Source organism: Alligator sinensis, unplaced genomic scaffold (assembly GCF_000455745.1).
Source record: "Alligator sinensis unplaced genomic scaffold, ASM45574v1 scaffold337_1, whole genome shotgun sequence".
Classification (NCBI taxonomy): domain Eukaryota; kingdom Metazoa; phylum Chordata; order Crocodylia; family Alligatoridae; genus Alligator; species Alligator sinensis.
This window is the reverse complement of record NW_005841927.1, coordinates 2,594,027-2,606,477: the sequence shown is the minus strand read 5'-3', so window position 1 is coordinate 2,606,477 and position 12,451 is coordinate 2,594,027. Positions and strand designations below refer to the sequence as shown.

General features: G+C 58.3%; 1 protein-coding gene across 1 annotated transcript in view; it reads right to left on the bottom strand.

The window, feature by feature from the left end:
• Positions 1-2,380: 2,380 nt before the first annotated feature.
• The window catches only part of HPCAL4 (hippocalcin like 4), an 11,346-nt gene continuing 1,275 nt past the window's right edge, over positions 2,381-12,451 (bottom strand). The window contains exons 2-4 of the mRNA XM_006019304.3: positions 5,812-5,981; positions 4,163-4,378; positions 2,381-3,425 (exon numbers count right to left, since the gene is read on the bottom strand). Of these exons, the coding sequence (XP_006019366.1) occupies positions 3,228-3,425; positions 4,163-4,378; positions 5,812-5,973 (576 nt within the window). The 5' untranslated portion in view covers positions 5,974-5,981 and the 3' untranslated portion in view covers positions 2,381-3,227. The remainder of the gene's footprint in view (positions 3,426-4,162; positions 4,379-5,811; positions 5,982-12,451) is intronic.

Genomic DNA, 12,451 nt, shown 5'->3' with positions numbered 1-12,451 from the left:
TGCTGCTGGGGTGTAGGACATCTGGGTCCTCTTCCCACCTCTTCAACCAATTTATGCTCAGGTTTCAGGCTGAGCTATAGAGGGAAGGACCCCCATGCAGGGGGCTATGGGAAGGCTACACCAGAGGATGGTGGTGGTGCAGGAGGAGGGGGGGGAAATTACCTTTCGGCAGCTGACCGTGGAGACACTGCTGTGGAGCCTACCTCCTCTGCCACTGCCCCACAGCTCCGTCAAGGGGGCGATGTCTGGCTGCTTGGGGTTCGGGCTGCTGCCATCCCTCCTGGAAGCTATAATGGAGCACTCACTGGAGCAGAAACAAGGCAATTGCCATGTCTGCAGCCCAAGCCAGGCTCTTGGGAACCAATCAAGCCCTGTTTTACGTGCAATTAGCTCCTCTCCAGCTATGCAGCCTGCCCCTACACCAGCTCTGGGGAAGCCCCACTCCCTCCTGCAGCTCAGCTCCGGTGCCTTGGGAGGTGCCATGTCCCCATCCTGGGTCGCACCGGTGTGAAAGCAGGCTAGGGAACTGCCTTCTGGGCCTGTCCCACTCCAAAAGTATCTCTGCGGCAACTCATAGCTATCAAAGAGCCCACAGCCCACCCCGTCCTGCAGCCCAGTCAAACCCCTGGAGCAGAATAAAGGTGCGGCTCATGTCTCCAGAAGCTTGACCCAGGTTGGGCCATGATGTAGCTTTGAGTTAAGAGCATGAGATGAATGTTGCTTCACCCCAATTAGAGGTTGAGAGCTCAAATAGATGCATGGGAGGAGACACCAGGAGCAACGGCCCTGGCACCTCTCACTCATCGGCCACGCACCCTCCGCTCGGCAGGCAGGGATGGACCACGAGCGTGTGCTTTACAGCCGAGGGCAATGTTTCCTCACGCTGGGCTATGCCGGTCCCCAAGTTCCCTGGAGCCGGAAACAGTGGTGGAGCAAGACAGGCCCATCCCAAGGCGTACAGCCAGCTGCTGCTGGCGCTTTGTACCGCTCCTTCAGCAGCCTCTTCCCCAGGAGCTCCTTTCTGTGATGGATGGCTAGGGAAACAAGGGGTGACAGCCAGGAACTGGAGCCATTTAATCAGGATTTTGTAGATGAACGGGGATAAAAAAAAGCTGACCGGAGGTGGAGGCTGGCAGGAGCCAGGACATCCAGAACCCCGCGCAGTGCTGAGGCAAGGCGCCCGGCAGAGAGGGCCATTCAAATGGGTGGGATACAGGGCCACATGCTTGTGCTTCCACTGCTTGGGGTGCTCCACGGTGGATCACAGACCTTTACACTCAACCCTTTACCCTCCACTTTCATCTGGGGGCTGGGATCTGGGCTTCCAAACCAGCCCGCAGCAGCTTTCAGCCTAGCAGGCACCTACCTCATCGCAACCCCCAGGGAGCCAACAGGGCAGAGAAGCATGCCCCCAAATTAAATCACCACTCAAGGGAAATCTTTGTATGGGACACCTTTATTTTTCATTTAAAAAAATAGAACAACTCCACGGGTTTCTAACAGTTATTACAATAATCAAACCACAACAAGCAGACTAGGTAACACCTGTGAAGAAATGTCTGTCCAGGGGCAGAGAGGGGCAGAGGCAGCAGGCTGGGGAGGGGAGGTGCAGTGAACAGTTTCTTGTGTGAAAGTCGGTCCTATGTCTGCAGACCTTCTCTGGGGAAAAGGCAGCGCAGGCGGAGCTGGCAGAGGCTGGGCTGGGCGGTCTCTACCATTGCACGATCCTGTACAGGCCACTGCTCCCATTCTCCTCCCTACCCTCCGAGCATCCCAGCTCTCAGCCCATCACCTACCCACCAAAACCTTCCTTCCACGATGCCTTGCGCCAGCCTTTCCCCTTACCTTCCAACAACCCCTACGCCCCCTTCCAGCCCTCCTTGGAGCGAGAGACCCTTTCAATGAGGCTGCCCCAGAAACCATGCCGTGTCTGGAGATGATGCCTTCCCCTAGCAGGGACCTACAGCCTTCCCATCCTTCCCACCCTCGTGCCAACCTGCCCAGATGTTCCCATTGTGTGTTGGTATCAACACACTTGCTCTCCATCACCCAAGGGAGAGGGTACTGTTTGGACATAAGAGTTGCCCCAATGTGCCAGCGCCCCTAGTAAGGTGCTGTGGAGACCAGGTGAACCACGGACTTTACCTGGGGGTGCCTCAGGCTGGCACAGTTGGCATCCACAGCCCTTCCCTCAGCCCGTGGACGACTGCTGGTGGCTTGGACTTCTGGCCAGCCTGGGAGTGGAGGGCCGGGGTGCGAGCTTGGCTTCTTCCTGGTCTTGAAACACAGACAAGTTTAGAAAGAAAAGCAGCATTTGTGGTGTACGGCGAAGCCCCGAGCTGCCGGCTTGCAGGGGTGCGGGGGTTCCTGCCCCCAGCCGTTTCCTAACCTCTCCACACATACCTCGAGCTCCCTCATCTCTGGGAGCCCGACACCCACCCCGGCTGCTCGTGGCAGGGAAAGGAGAGGCTGAAAAGCTAAAAATGGAAGAGGGGACACTAAAACAGCAGCCCTCTTATCAGTGTAAGCAGTGGCTGGGCTCAGCCAGGGCCAAGCCCCAGCAGAACAGCTGCTAAGTCAGTTTGGGTCCCAGGAAAGGGCTGAATACTGGGTGGGAAGAAGGCTGGGACTCGCATTAGGGGGAGCTCCAGACTCTTTTGGGGCATCACGAATAGTCAGCATTAAGGAAGGGGCAATTTGCTGCTTTATAAAAACTTAGCATCCAACAGCACCAGACAGCAGCAGGCAGCTGGGGCTGAAAACGCATGGAACAAGACAACAGCTGGGGAAAGAGGGAAGGGGGGGTCTTTGCCTTCAGTCGCAGGGAGCTGGAAAGCCCGAGGTCGTCCATTCGGGGTCAACGCTGCCTCGGACAGTCCAGTTTCAGGCTCTGAGGTGGGAAGGTTTGTGTCTGTAGGAGACCCAAGCCGGTATGGGGGAAACCCGAGGGGCGAAAGAGTAGCTGGGCTGCAGGATGTGCCAGTAGGGTCGAGGGACAGAAGATCCGCGGCGGGGAGTTTCCAAAGGAGAGGGCGTTCGAAGGGCTATGACTTGGCATGTGTCGCGGGCAGTCTGCGAGGGGCGCGGAGCGCGGAAGGCTGCAGGTAGGAAGAACTGTGCCTCGGGGAGGCGAGCGCGCGGCTCTGGGGCGCAGGGTGGGAGGGACATGGCTGTGGGGGGATGGCGATGGGGATGTCGTGGGCAGTCCAGGTAGGCCCCCAGGGGCTCTACTTCTGCACGTCGCACTGCAGGAGGAGGACGATGGAGGGGTCGCTCTTGGCCGCCTCCTTGAACTCCTCCAAGGTGATCTGGTCGTCCTTGTCCTTGTCCATCTTCTTGAAGATCTTGTCGACGCGCTGCTGGGGTGTCAGCCCGTCTTGGTTCATCCGCATCATGATAACGGTTCCCACCATCTTGTAAATGGCCTGAGGCAGGGAGGACAGAGAGGAGGGGAGTGACGTGCCAGTCCCAGTCCCCTCCACACCCAGGAGGGACCTGCCCTTGGAGACAGGATTCCTCCGTGTTTCACCATCTCTTCCCCGACACCTTTGGGAGACACCGTTACGTACATGGGAGTAAAGTATTGCTCTACTAAGCCAGAGATCTGCTCTGGCGTGAAGACCCACTGAGTTAGCAGAGTGCAGCAGCTCGTATGGCCAACAGACGGCCAGGGAGGGATGCGTCTGGTATCTCCACTGGCTGCCTTCAGCAATTCAGCCTGAAGGTCCATTTACATCGGGGTTGCCTGGGAACAGCCTTCAACCCAGGCTTGTGCCCGTGTCTATAAAGTCAGAGCTTAGCTGCTCTGCAGCTGCAACGTGTCATCTAAAGAGCGGCACTAACTTGCACCAGCAGAGAGCGTGGCCCTTCAGGGACCAGGTTTATGACCCAAGCATAGACCGTTGTCCCCAGAGCTGACTTCGGGCTTGAGAATGGGGGCTTTGTACTCATGAGGGGTGGAGGAAAGTCAGGCCAGTTTGGAAAAGGGTGGCTGAGCCCCGAGGAGACGTGGCATTTCAGCAGTTGCGAGTTGCCAACACAGAGAGGAGCTGGCATTTCATCGATCAGCTTCACCCCACCGTCCTGCCACTGCGACGGCCCGGCCGCGAGACCCAAGTCCATCCCACCCTCTCCGGTCAGAGCCAGCAGGACGGTTTAGTACCTCAATGATCTCCAGCATCTCCAAGCGGGTTATCTTCCCGTCTCCGTCAAGGTCGTACATCTCGAAGGCCCAGTTGAGTTTCTGCTCAAAGCTTCCCCGGGAGGTGACAGACAGGGCACAGATGAACTCCCGGAAATCAATTGTCCCGTCGCCATTCTTGTCAAAAGTGCGGAAGGCATGCTGGGCAAACTTGGAGGCATCTCCATAAGGGAAAAACTACGGGGAAAGAAGAGGACTAAAAGCAAGGCAGATACTGCAAGGGCAGAGGGTGAACATTAACTACACGTGCAAGGATGCAGAGCTATTCTCTCCCAATAGCAAGCCAATAGGAGGGGAAGAAAAAAAAGGAAAAGAAAAAGAAAGGAGCAATATTTGCACCGACATAAGTTCATAAGAATTGCCATCGACTGGGTCAGACCACAGGACCATCTTGCCCAGTCTCCCGTGTCACACCGTGGCAGAGACAGGATGCTGAAAGGGAGCGTGAACCAGGCCTGACCAGGGTTTTTCCCCCCCTCCTGCTCCTCTCAACTGCAGCCTCCAGCATTTAACATCTAGGAAGTTGTCATTCAGAGGCTGTCCCCCCCACTCCCCTGCTCAATAGCTCCTGATGGCCTTTTCCTCCAAAACTGTGTCCAGCCCCTTTGTGAATGTGGCTAAGCCGTCAGCTTCCACCACATCTTGTGGCCATGGAGATCCACACTTCCAATCCGAAAGGAAGTGCTTTTTTGCACAGCATGGGATTATTTTGGACCCGGTGGATTCTCAGTAGACGCCTAGGCAGGGCCGACAGAACTGCATGCTTTGAGGCTTTCGTCAGCCCTCCCAACATAGTAAGAGGCTCATCTAGATTTGAAACTCATCCGAAATGCCAAAATGGCTGATTTCCATCAGTGCAAAACCAAGGGACATCAGCCTCTGCTGATACCGGCTGGTGGCCGAGGGTGCAGCTGGGCCCGCATGATCTCGCTCTCATGGGACAGTTAAGTATTGCAGCCTTTGAAAAAAAGCACCAGGACAGGCTCGGTGCCAGCACACCCAGGTGGTCTAGGGCTCCAGCCCGGCACCCGATGCAACTAGAGCTACAGCATTGCAATAGTCCAGCTAAAAGCTACTTGTGCCAGCTATAGACAGTAGTGAGTCCTCTCTCATCCTAAAAAACAGGAGATTCACCTCCAAAAGCCTCAGTACCAAAAGGCAACCTGTACCTTGGACCAGGGACTCATCTAAGGTCATCCAATCCCTTGGCTTTCAACCTGATCACTGGGTGGTCTCCAACAGTTACTGTCCCCACAGTCTGCACCATATCAGCCCCCTGTTTTCAGTAATGAGCTCAGGGCACCCCTCGCCACCCAACATTGGCCTTCCTTCCCATCCCTTCCCTGGACCTTGATGTCTACAGGCCAAGGTCAAACATCCACCTGATCCCACTATGGCAGAGGGAGGACAGCTCCCTTAGCCACCAGCACAACAGGGAGCAGTGCAGCCAGCATCACCTCCAGCCGCCTTCGAATCCCCAGGCCACAACGACCAGGTGCTCCCGTACAGCGGGGCTGACACTGAGCAGCCATCACGCAAGCCCAGAGCAAACTTCTCCAGGACCCCAGCGAGTCACCGTCACAGCCCGGCCACCACCGCTCTCCACGTACCTTGATGTAGAGCTGCTGGAACTCCTCCAGGTTGAGGATGCCACTGGGACAGTCCTTGAGGAAGCCCTTGTACCACTGCTTGAGCTCCTGCTCGCTGAACTCCGTGCACCTCACCAGGTCCTCCAGCACCTCAGGGGCCAGCTTGCTGTTGTGCTTTCCCATGACCGACTCTGCAAAGGGCAGCACACATCCGAGGCACTAGCACCCCAGCCGGATCCCCCGGGAGCTGGGCTTCAAGCTTACAGGGGCTCCACACCTACCTATGCCACCAACTTGCCAGGAAGACCTCAGGCAAGTCTCGTCACCTGTGTTTCCCACCCCACTTCCCACTTGTAAAGTTAATACAGACAAGCCCCGTGGATGTAGCTAGGCGATGGGCATACAGAGAGCCGTGGGAGACCAGGCGAGGCTCCAGGATCAGTATGCCAATGCCACAGATTGGGCACACACCGGCAAGGTCACCAGAAGCCCCCGTAACCGAAGAGATCAGCCCACCTCCCACCAGCTTGCCCCCACCACTAGAGTATGGCACATGCCCACCTCCTGCACACCGCAAACAGATGCACTGTCTGCAATTCCCCCACTGCTCCCCCTCTTCCCAGGGGATGCTCGCAGAGTTAAGTCCATGCAGCAAAATGAAGGCACAACCGCAGCAAGCATTAGAGCAATCTAGGAGATGGCCAAACTGCGGCAAGACAAGCTTCAGGACAGGCCACTAACCAGATGCCAGGCTCCCAGGGTCCAGCAGTTCAACTGATGGTGTTCCCATGTCTTCCCTGCTCCCACGACCCATGCTAGCTAGATGCAGTACGCATGGGAGCACTAGCAACGTGGTGCCAACAGCCCTTTGCTTGGCTGGGCGGATGTCCCTTGAGGAGCATTTGAGACTGGGGCCATCACAGCATGCACCAAAAGAGCTGACCTCAGGAGCCCCGTCTGGAAATGTCAGAGTTGAATGCAATGGGACAGTCTTCGGAGAGCATGTCTCAGCCTGGTCTCACCCAGGTCCCCCACGCCTGGGCTGGAGGGCAAGCGGCTTTCTTGCTGCGACCAGCTGGAGCCGTCTGCAAAGGGCCAAGCGGGCCACGAGATGGCAGCACCGGCCTCCGCTGGGTGGAGGCGGAGAGCAGAGCACCTTGACACTGTGCCCGCAGGCACTCACCTTAGGGGCTGCAGGCAGGCTGGGCAGCACTGACCCCAGATCTGCTTAGCAAGGAAGCCTGCAGTAAGCACCTGACACAGTCAGTTCTAATAGCGCTGTAATCCCCTGGAAGCTGACTGTCTCCTGGCTCTCTCGCTGCACCGGGGGGTGGGGTGGCACCCACAGGCATCAGGGGCTCTTGCCCCCGGCAAGGAGGGGCTGCTGTGAAGGCTCAGGCCCCTGGAGGGTGCCAAAGGTCGAGCGCATCCAGCGGCTAGAGGAGAAACCGGGCAGGGAAGGAGACGGCTCGTTAGCGGTCACTGGGGATCATCCCCAGCTAGCCAGAGCCAGCGCAGGGCCTGAGTGCTGCTGCGGGCGAGAGTCCCAGGCAGGAGGGCACCGATGCCAGCTCCTCAGGCACTTGTGGTAACACCTCGCTTTACCTGCAAACCCCAGTGCCCAAAATGAGCGATTAAAAGTTAATCGCAGCTTTCACCCCCTAAACACACACACAAATGAGGGATTCCTTCATCTTTACAACTGCTGAGAGGAAAAATATATCTAAAAATCACCCCAAAAGGTGCAGACACCAGACATCAGGGCCATGCTTTTAAAACCCTCCCCTTTTGAGCCAATCTTTCTGGGTGCAACCCATGCTGGATTGGCCCCATCGCTCAGCAGCAGGGGGTGGGGGAAGAGAGGCCTCGCACTCCCACGGGGCTGATGGGAGCCAGGCTTGATGTGGGCCACCTCTCGAGGACACCGTTTGTAGGGCAGAGATGCTGCGAGTCAGGTCTCAGGGCCTGGCCCAAGGAGACACCCGTCTGCTCTGGGCAGAGTCAGGCTGGAGCCGGTGGCAGGGAGCAGAGGGCTGCAGCACAGCAGGTGATGGGCAGCTACAGGCAGAGCAGCACCATCTTCTTGGTTAAGTGCGGGGTGGAGGCAGGGTACCAGGTCCCACCTGCAGCTCTGTGTCACTCTTCAAGTACAGGCAAGGCTCGTATTCAAGCTCATGCCTCAGTTTCCCCACCCATAAGACAGAGGCAAGACAAACAGTGCTTTGCTCCAGGAGATATGGGCATGTGCCTACAGTGCAGAGCGCCTGAATTGTCTCACTTGACTCTTTGCCCTTCTATAGCACCTGTTTATGGCTCAATTAACTCCAGAGAGAGAAAGCCGGGTCTCAGGGGCTCCCAAAATGGGCGCCATCCCCTACCTTGGAGGGTTAGCGAAGGAGCAAAGGCGTAAGCAGCCAGCAGCGCGGGGGTGGAAATGGCAGTCAGGAAAGATCCTTCCCACTAGTCACAAGTCACCGCTGGGACGCAGCCCAAAGCTTCCCGCTCCACAGCGCAGATCTCTCCCTTGGGCTAAAGGGGCAACTCCATTAGCTAGGGGCAGTAGTAGCATTTTATCCTGCGTTTTCCATCCTGCCAAGGGCCATGCTGCATGGGACGGAGCGGCCACGTCTCAGACAGGAGGATTTTGAGTGGGCAGCTCTGACACTTGTCTATAGGGTGGCCGATGCAGACACCACAACTTGACTCCTGCACCCCATCACGCGGTCTCAGGTCAGCAACTGTATGGGCAGAGGGGGCATCAGCACCGAATACCCCTTCATCGCTCCCATGCAGCCTTGCCCATGGGCTGCTAATTAACGGAGTGGCAGATGACCAGCCAGATGGACACGGCCCTGGCCTCCGCTCTCTCCTTCAGCGAGAACAGGCTGTTGGAGTTTGTCTGGAGACCGAGAGAGAGAAAACCGGATCCCAGCTTTATGCGTCTCCCAAGCCTGGCACATCCGGAGCAACTGATGGCTTTGCAGCACTACTCATCTTGGCAGCTCACCCGTCATCTCCTCACTCCTCTCCGCCTGGCTTGTTTCCTCCTCTGCCGCTCTGCTTGGCTTATTCCAGGGCATCAGGGCTTCTCATGCCTCTCTGAAAAGCCGTGGGCTGGGCCGGGCCACAGTGACACAGTCTGCACTGTGGCATCTGCCCTTGTGACCAGACCTCGCCCTGGGACGTGGGATTTGAGCTGGTAACTTTTAGCTATGGAGGCGGCTGAGCTACCAGATGCTCGGTGGAAGTCAGCAGAAATTCCAGGCCAAAACACCACCCAGAAGTTAGCAGAGAGTTTGAGCCCACCCGGACCCAAATGCTTTGCTTGCCCTAGCTGGCAGAGTGACCAGCCCACTGCATGGGTCTGGGGGAGTCAGGCGGCCACCCGGGGTCCAGGTGCCAAGCAGCTAAGACAGCAGAGTCCATCTGTCCCCTGCTCCGCTTCAGAGAGCTCAAAGGCCTGGCAGGGACATTTCCCTCCGAACACCAGTAGCTTCTACCCCTTAGCAGAGGATACGGTCCGGAGCACGGAGAGGAACGACTCCCGATTGCATCTGCTTGCTGTCCACTTCAAGCCAGTGCCCGTGCCCGGAGCACTCCTTCCTCCTGACAGCATGCCCCAGGAGAGCCAAATGAGGCAGCTCTGCCCCTGGAAGCGCCCTCAGCCCTGGCTATGCATGGCCTTTCACCACCCCTCGCACTCGGTTTGGGAGCAGCATGGTTTGCTCGGGGCAGGCAGGAATCCATGGGGGCTGTTAGGGCATCTCCAGGGATGAGGACACAGCAGGCCAGTGGCTGGGCACCTGGCACCGACGGCCCCGAGCTCGGAGTCCATCCCAGAGAGCTGGTCACACTTCAGCCCATGAGGGGCAAGGCCCTGGGTCTTTGTGGCTGGGTGAGGAAGAGCCCATCCTCTCTGGAGGAAGCCCTTCCTCTTCACAAAGGCTGAAAGCCTCAGGCAGCCCCCAGCATGGGGATAACCCGCCTGCCATGCTCTCCTGGGAGTCTGCCCTGCAATAGCCTGGCAGGAGCTGTCCCGTCATGCCCCACACCAGCGGGGCTGTCAGACACGCTCTCCCCCATCCTGAAGTTTGCCAAGCACCTTGATGCCCGCTGACATCTGCAGCTGCTGCTGGCTCCGGGCACCACGAAGATCCAGCTTGGCCATGACTCTGGTCCCCGATCTGTCCGGCTCCCCCTTTCCAGCCACTCTCTCTCTCAAGGGAGTTTTTGGGGGGTTTTTTTTGCTTCCTTCCCATCCCCCTCCCAGAGCAAGGCAGAGCCGCAGACCACGGATGGGAGACAAAGCCCAGCTCTGGCAAGGGGACAGGAGATGGGCATCCCCCTCTCCATCAGGCCCCTGCCAGGCGGAGGGTGGCAGGGACCGTCTCCTCCGCGGAGGAGCTGGTGCCGAGGCAGTTGCCATGGCAATGGCTGCACTGTCGAGAGCTGGTTGGCAGCCGCAGCAGCATCCCTGCATCCGCGGACCTTGGCATCTCAGCCACGAGCACCACAAGATTCGAACGGCCGCTCCTCTGGGAAGAAGGGGTACGGCTCATGGACCCTGGGGGGACAAAGGAAGGAGATGGGGAGGGAACATACGGGCACTCATTGCCTCCCCACCCACCCTGAGGCTTGGAGCCTTTAGCTCTGTGCGTGTCACTCCTGGGGAGCGGATCCAGCCACCCCAGGGAGATCGGGTCCATGAGCCCTCCAGGAAAGAGCCATCTGCAACGCCTGGGTCACGCCACCTCGAGCCATGTCCAGCAAGAAGGATGCTCTATATTTCTACACACGTGCATCTCCCCACCACCTTTGGCAGGCGGTCAGCGGAGGTCAGGAGTTAGCCGGTCCTGCGCTCTGCATCGTAACGAGCTGCAGAGAGCCTCCGTCGCCCACCCGAGCCATGCCACTGCTGTCACGAGCACGTCGGTTCTGCCCAGCTTCTGCAGGGAGCATCGACAGCCAGCAGCCCTTGCTCCGTGAGATCCCGTGTTGTCGCTAGGCTGGCCTGGCCCCCTCGCATGGGCGAGCCCAGAGGAGCAGATGGGACTGGATGTCTTGGAGGATGCTGTGGGTGGAATTCTTCCCTCTGAGTAAGCACGGGTCACGTGGCTGGGCTTTGTGCTGGGGCTGCGATGCCACAGGTGCCATCTTCCCCACACTTCTCGGCAGATTCCCAAATGCTTCCTGCTTCAGGTTTGCCAGGAGGCAGCGCTGGCTATTCAACTTAGGGGTGCTGACCAAATTCAGCCTTTGGTAGGTGCTTTTCTTCCCCGCACAAATAAAAAAATCCCTGTTGTTCTAATCCAGAGACGACGGCCAGAGCACAAGTCTGGGAGCCAGGAACGCTACAGGGCAGATTCCAGCTGCACTGCCTTGGGCGCTTCCTTCGCTCTCACCCCTTCCTGCAATGGAGAGATACTCACCTAGTTCATTTGCCTTCTAAAAATGAGGGGCAAGGATGCTCTTCCGCAGCTACTCTGTTCCACCCCTGAAGTGGGTGCATTTCAGTGGCCAAATGACCTACTCCAGAGCAGGTGGATCAGCCTGAGGCTGCATGGTGCTGGGGCTGGACAGGTGTTGAGTGCTAACAAGATGCACATGGCTCTGGGAGATGATACTCCAGGCCAGATGTTTTCTTTCTGGCTACAGAGACAGATCCTGAACATCAGCAAAAGGTCTGCCATAGGGGGGTCCTGCTCCCCCACAACAAACGTCCTCCCGTGGTGGGGCTCTTCTGCCCCCCCCTTCCCCTTTTTAATGTGACCATGAAGCACAGGGAATGCTGCTGACAGAGCATTCATCCTTTTGCTTTGGGCTTTCCTGGTTCAAAAGGCTCCATCCTGCAGGACTGCAAGGCAAAGGGGCTGAGCCACAGCCCAGCCTCAGGGATTCCCTTCCCCTGGGGCAGGCAGGAAGGGCGAACCTTTGCAGGAGACGCCCTGAGAGGTTCTCCCACGCTGGCCGGCCCAGGCACACATTTTGCATAAGAGAACAGTGAGGCCTGTTGTGAGGGCGGCCACAGGCTGCAGGCAGCATTTGCATGGTCCCCGCTCAGCAGGCCCCGAGCCAAAGCTTGGAGAACAGAGGCACAGGAGGCAGCTGGCCACGCATGGAAGGGACGCGGCGTGCGAGGCGGTGCGGGCGGCAGCAGGGCCCTCCACGTGCAGGGAGCAGGATGCCCATGTCTGGAACAGGCACATTGTTATCCCGGCAGGGCAAGGAACAGGCACCTTCCACCCTCGGGGTGCAGAGGGGATGCAGATGCATGACCCTGCTCCTTGGGTCACACAGGGGACAGGCTGGACCCCAGGGCCATGGGTCTGCAGGAGCAAGGGGGGGGAGGGGGATTAAGGAGAGATGCTTGGGACACCCTTCAGCATCATTCAGTGGAAGGAGCTCCATCGGCCACCCCCACCCGGGCAGCGACTGAGCCGGTGCAGCAGATGCGAGCCAGTCACGCAGCCCCGTGCCAGGCAGTCAGTAGAACAGGCTCTGCGTGCAGCGTGGGCAGCGCGCCCACCCGCGCCAGGGCTGCAGAGACGCACGACGCCGTGTGCAGCGCATGGAGGGGGGGCTACAGCAGAGTTTGCACAAGACTCCATCCCCTAGGCTGGGCAGCGTGGGAAGCAGCTAGGTCTTGGTCTGGGGAAGGCAT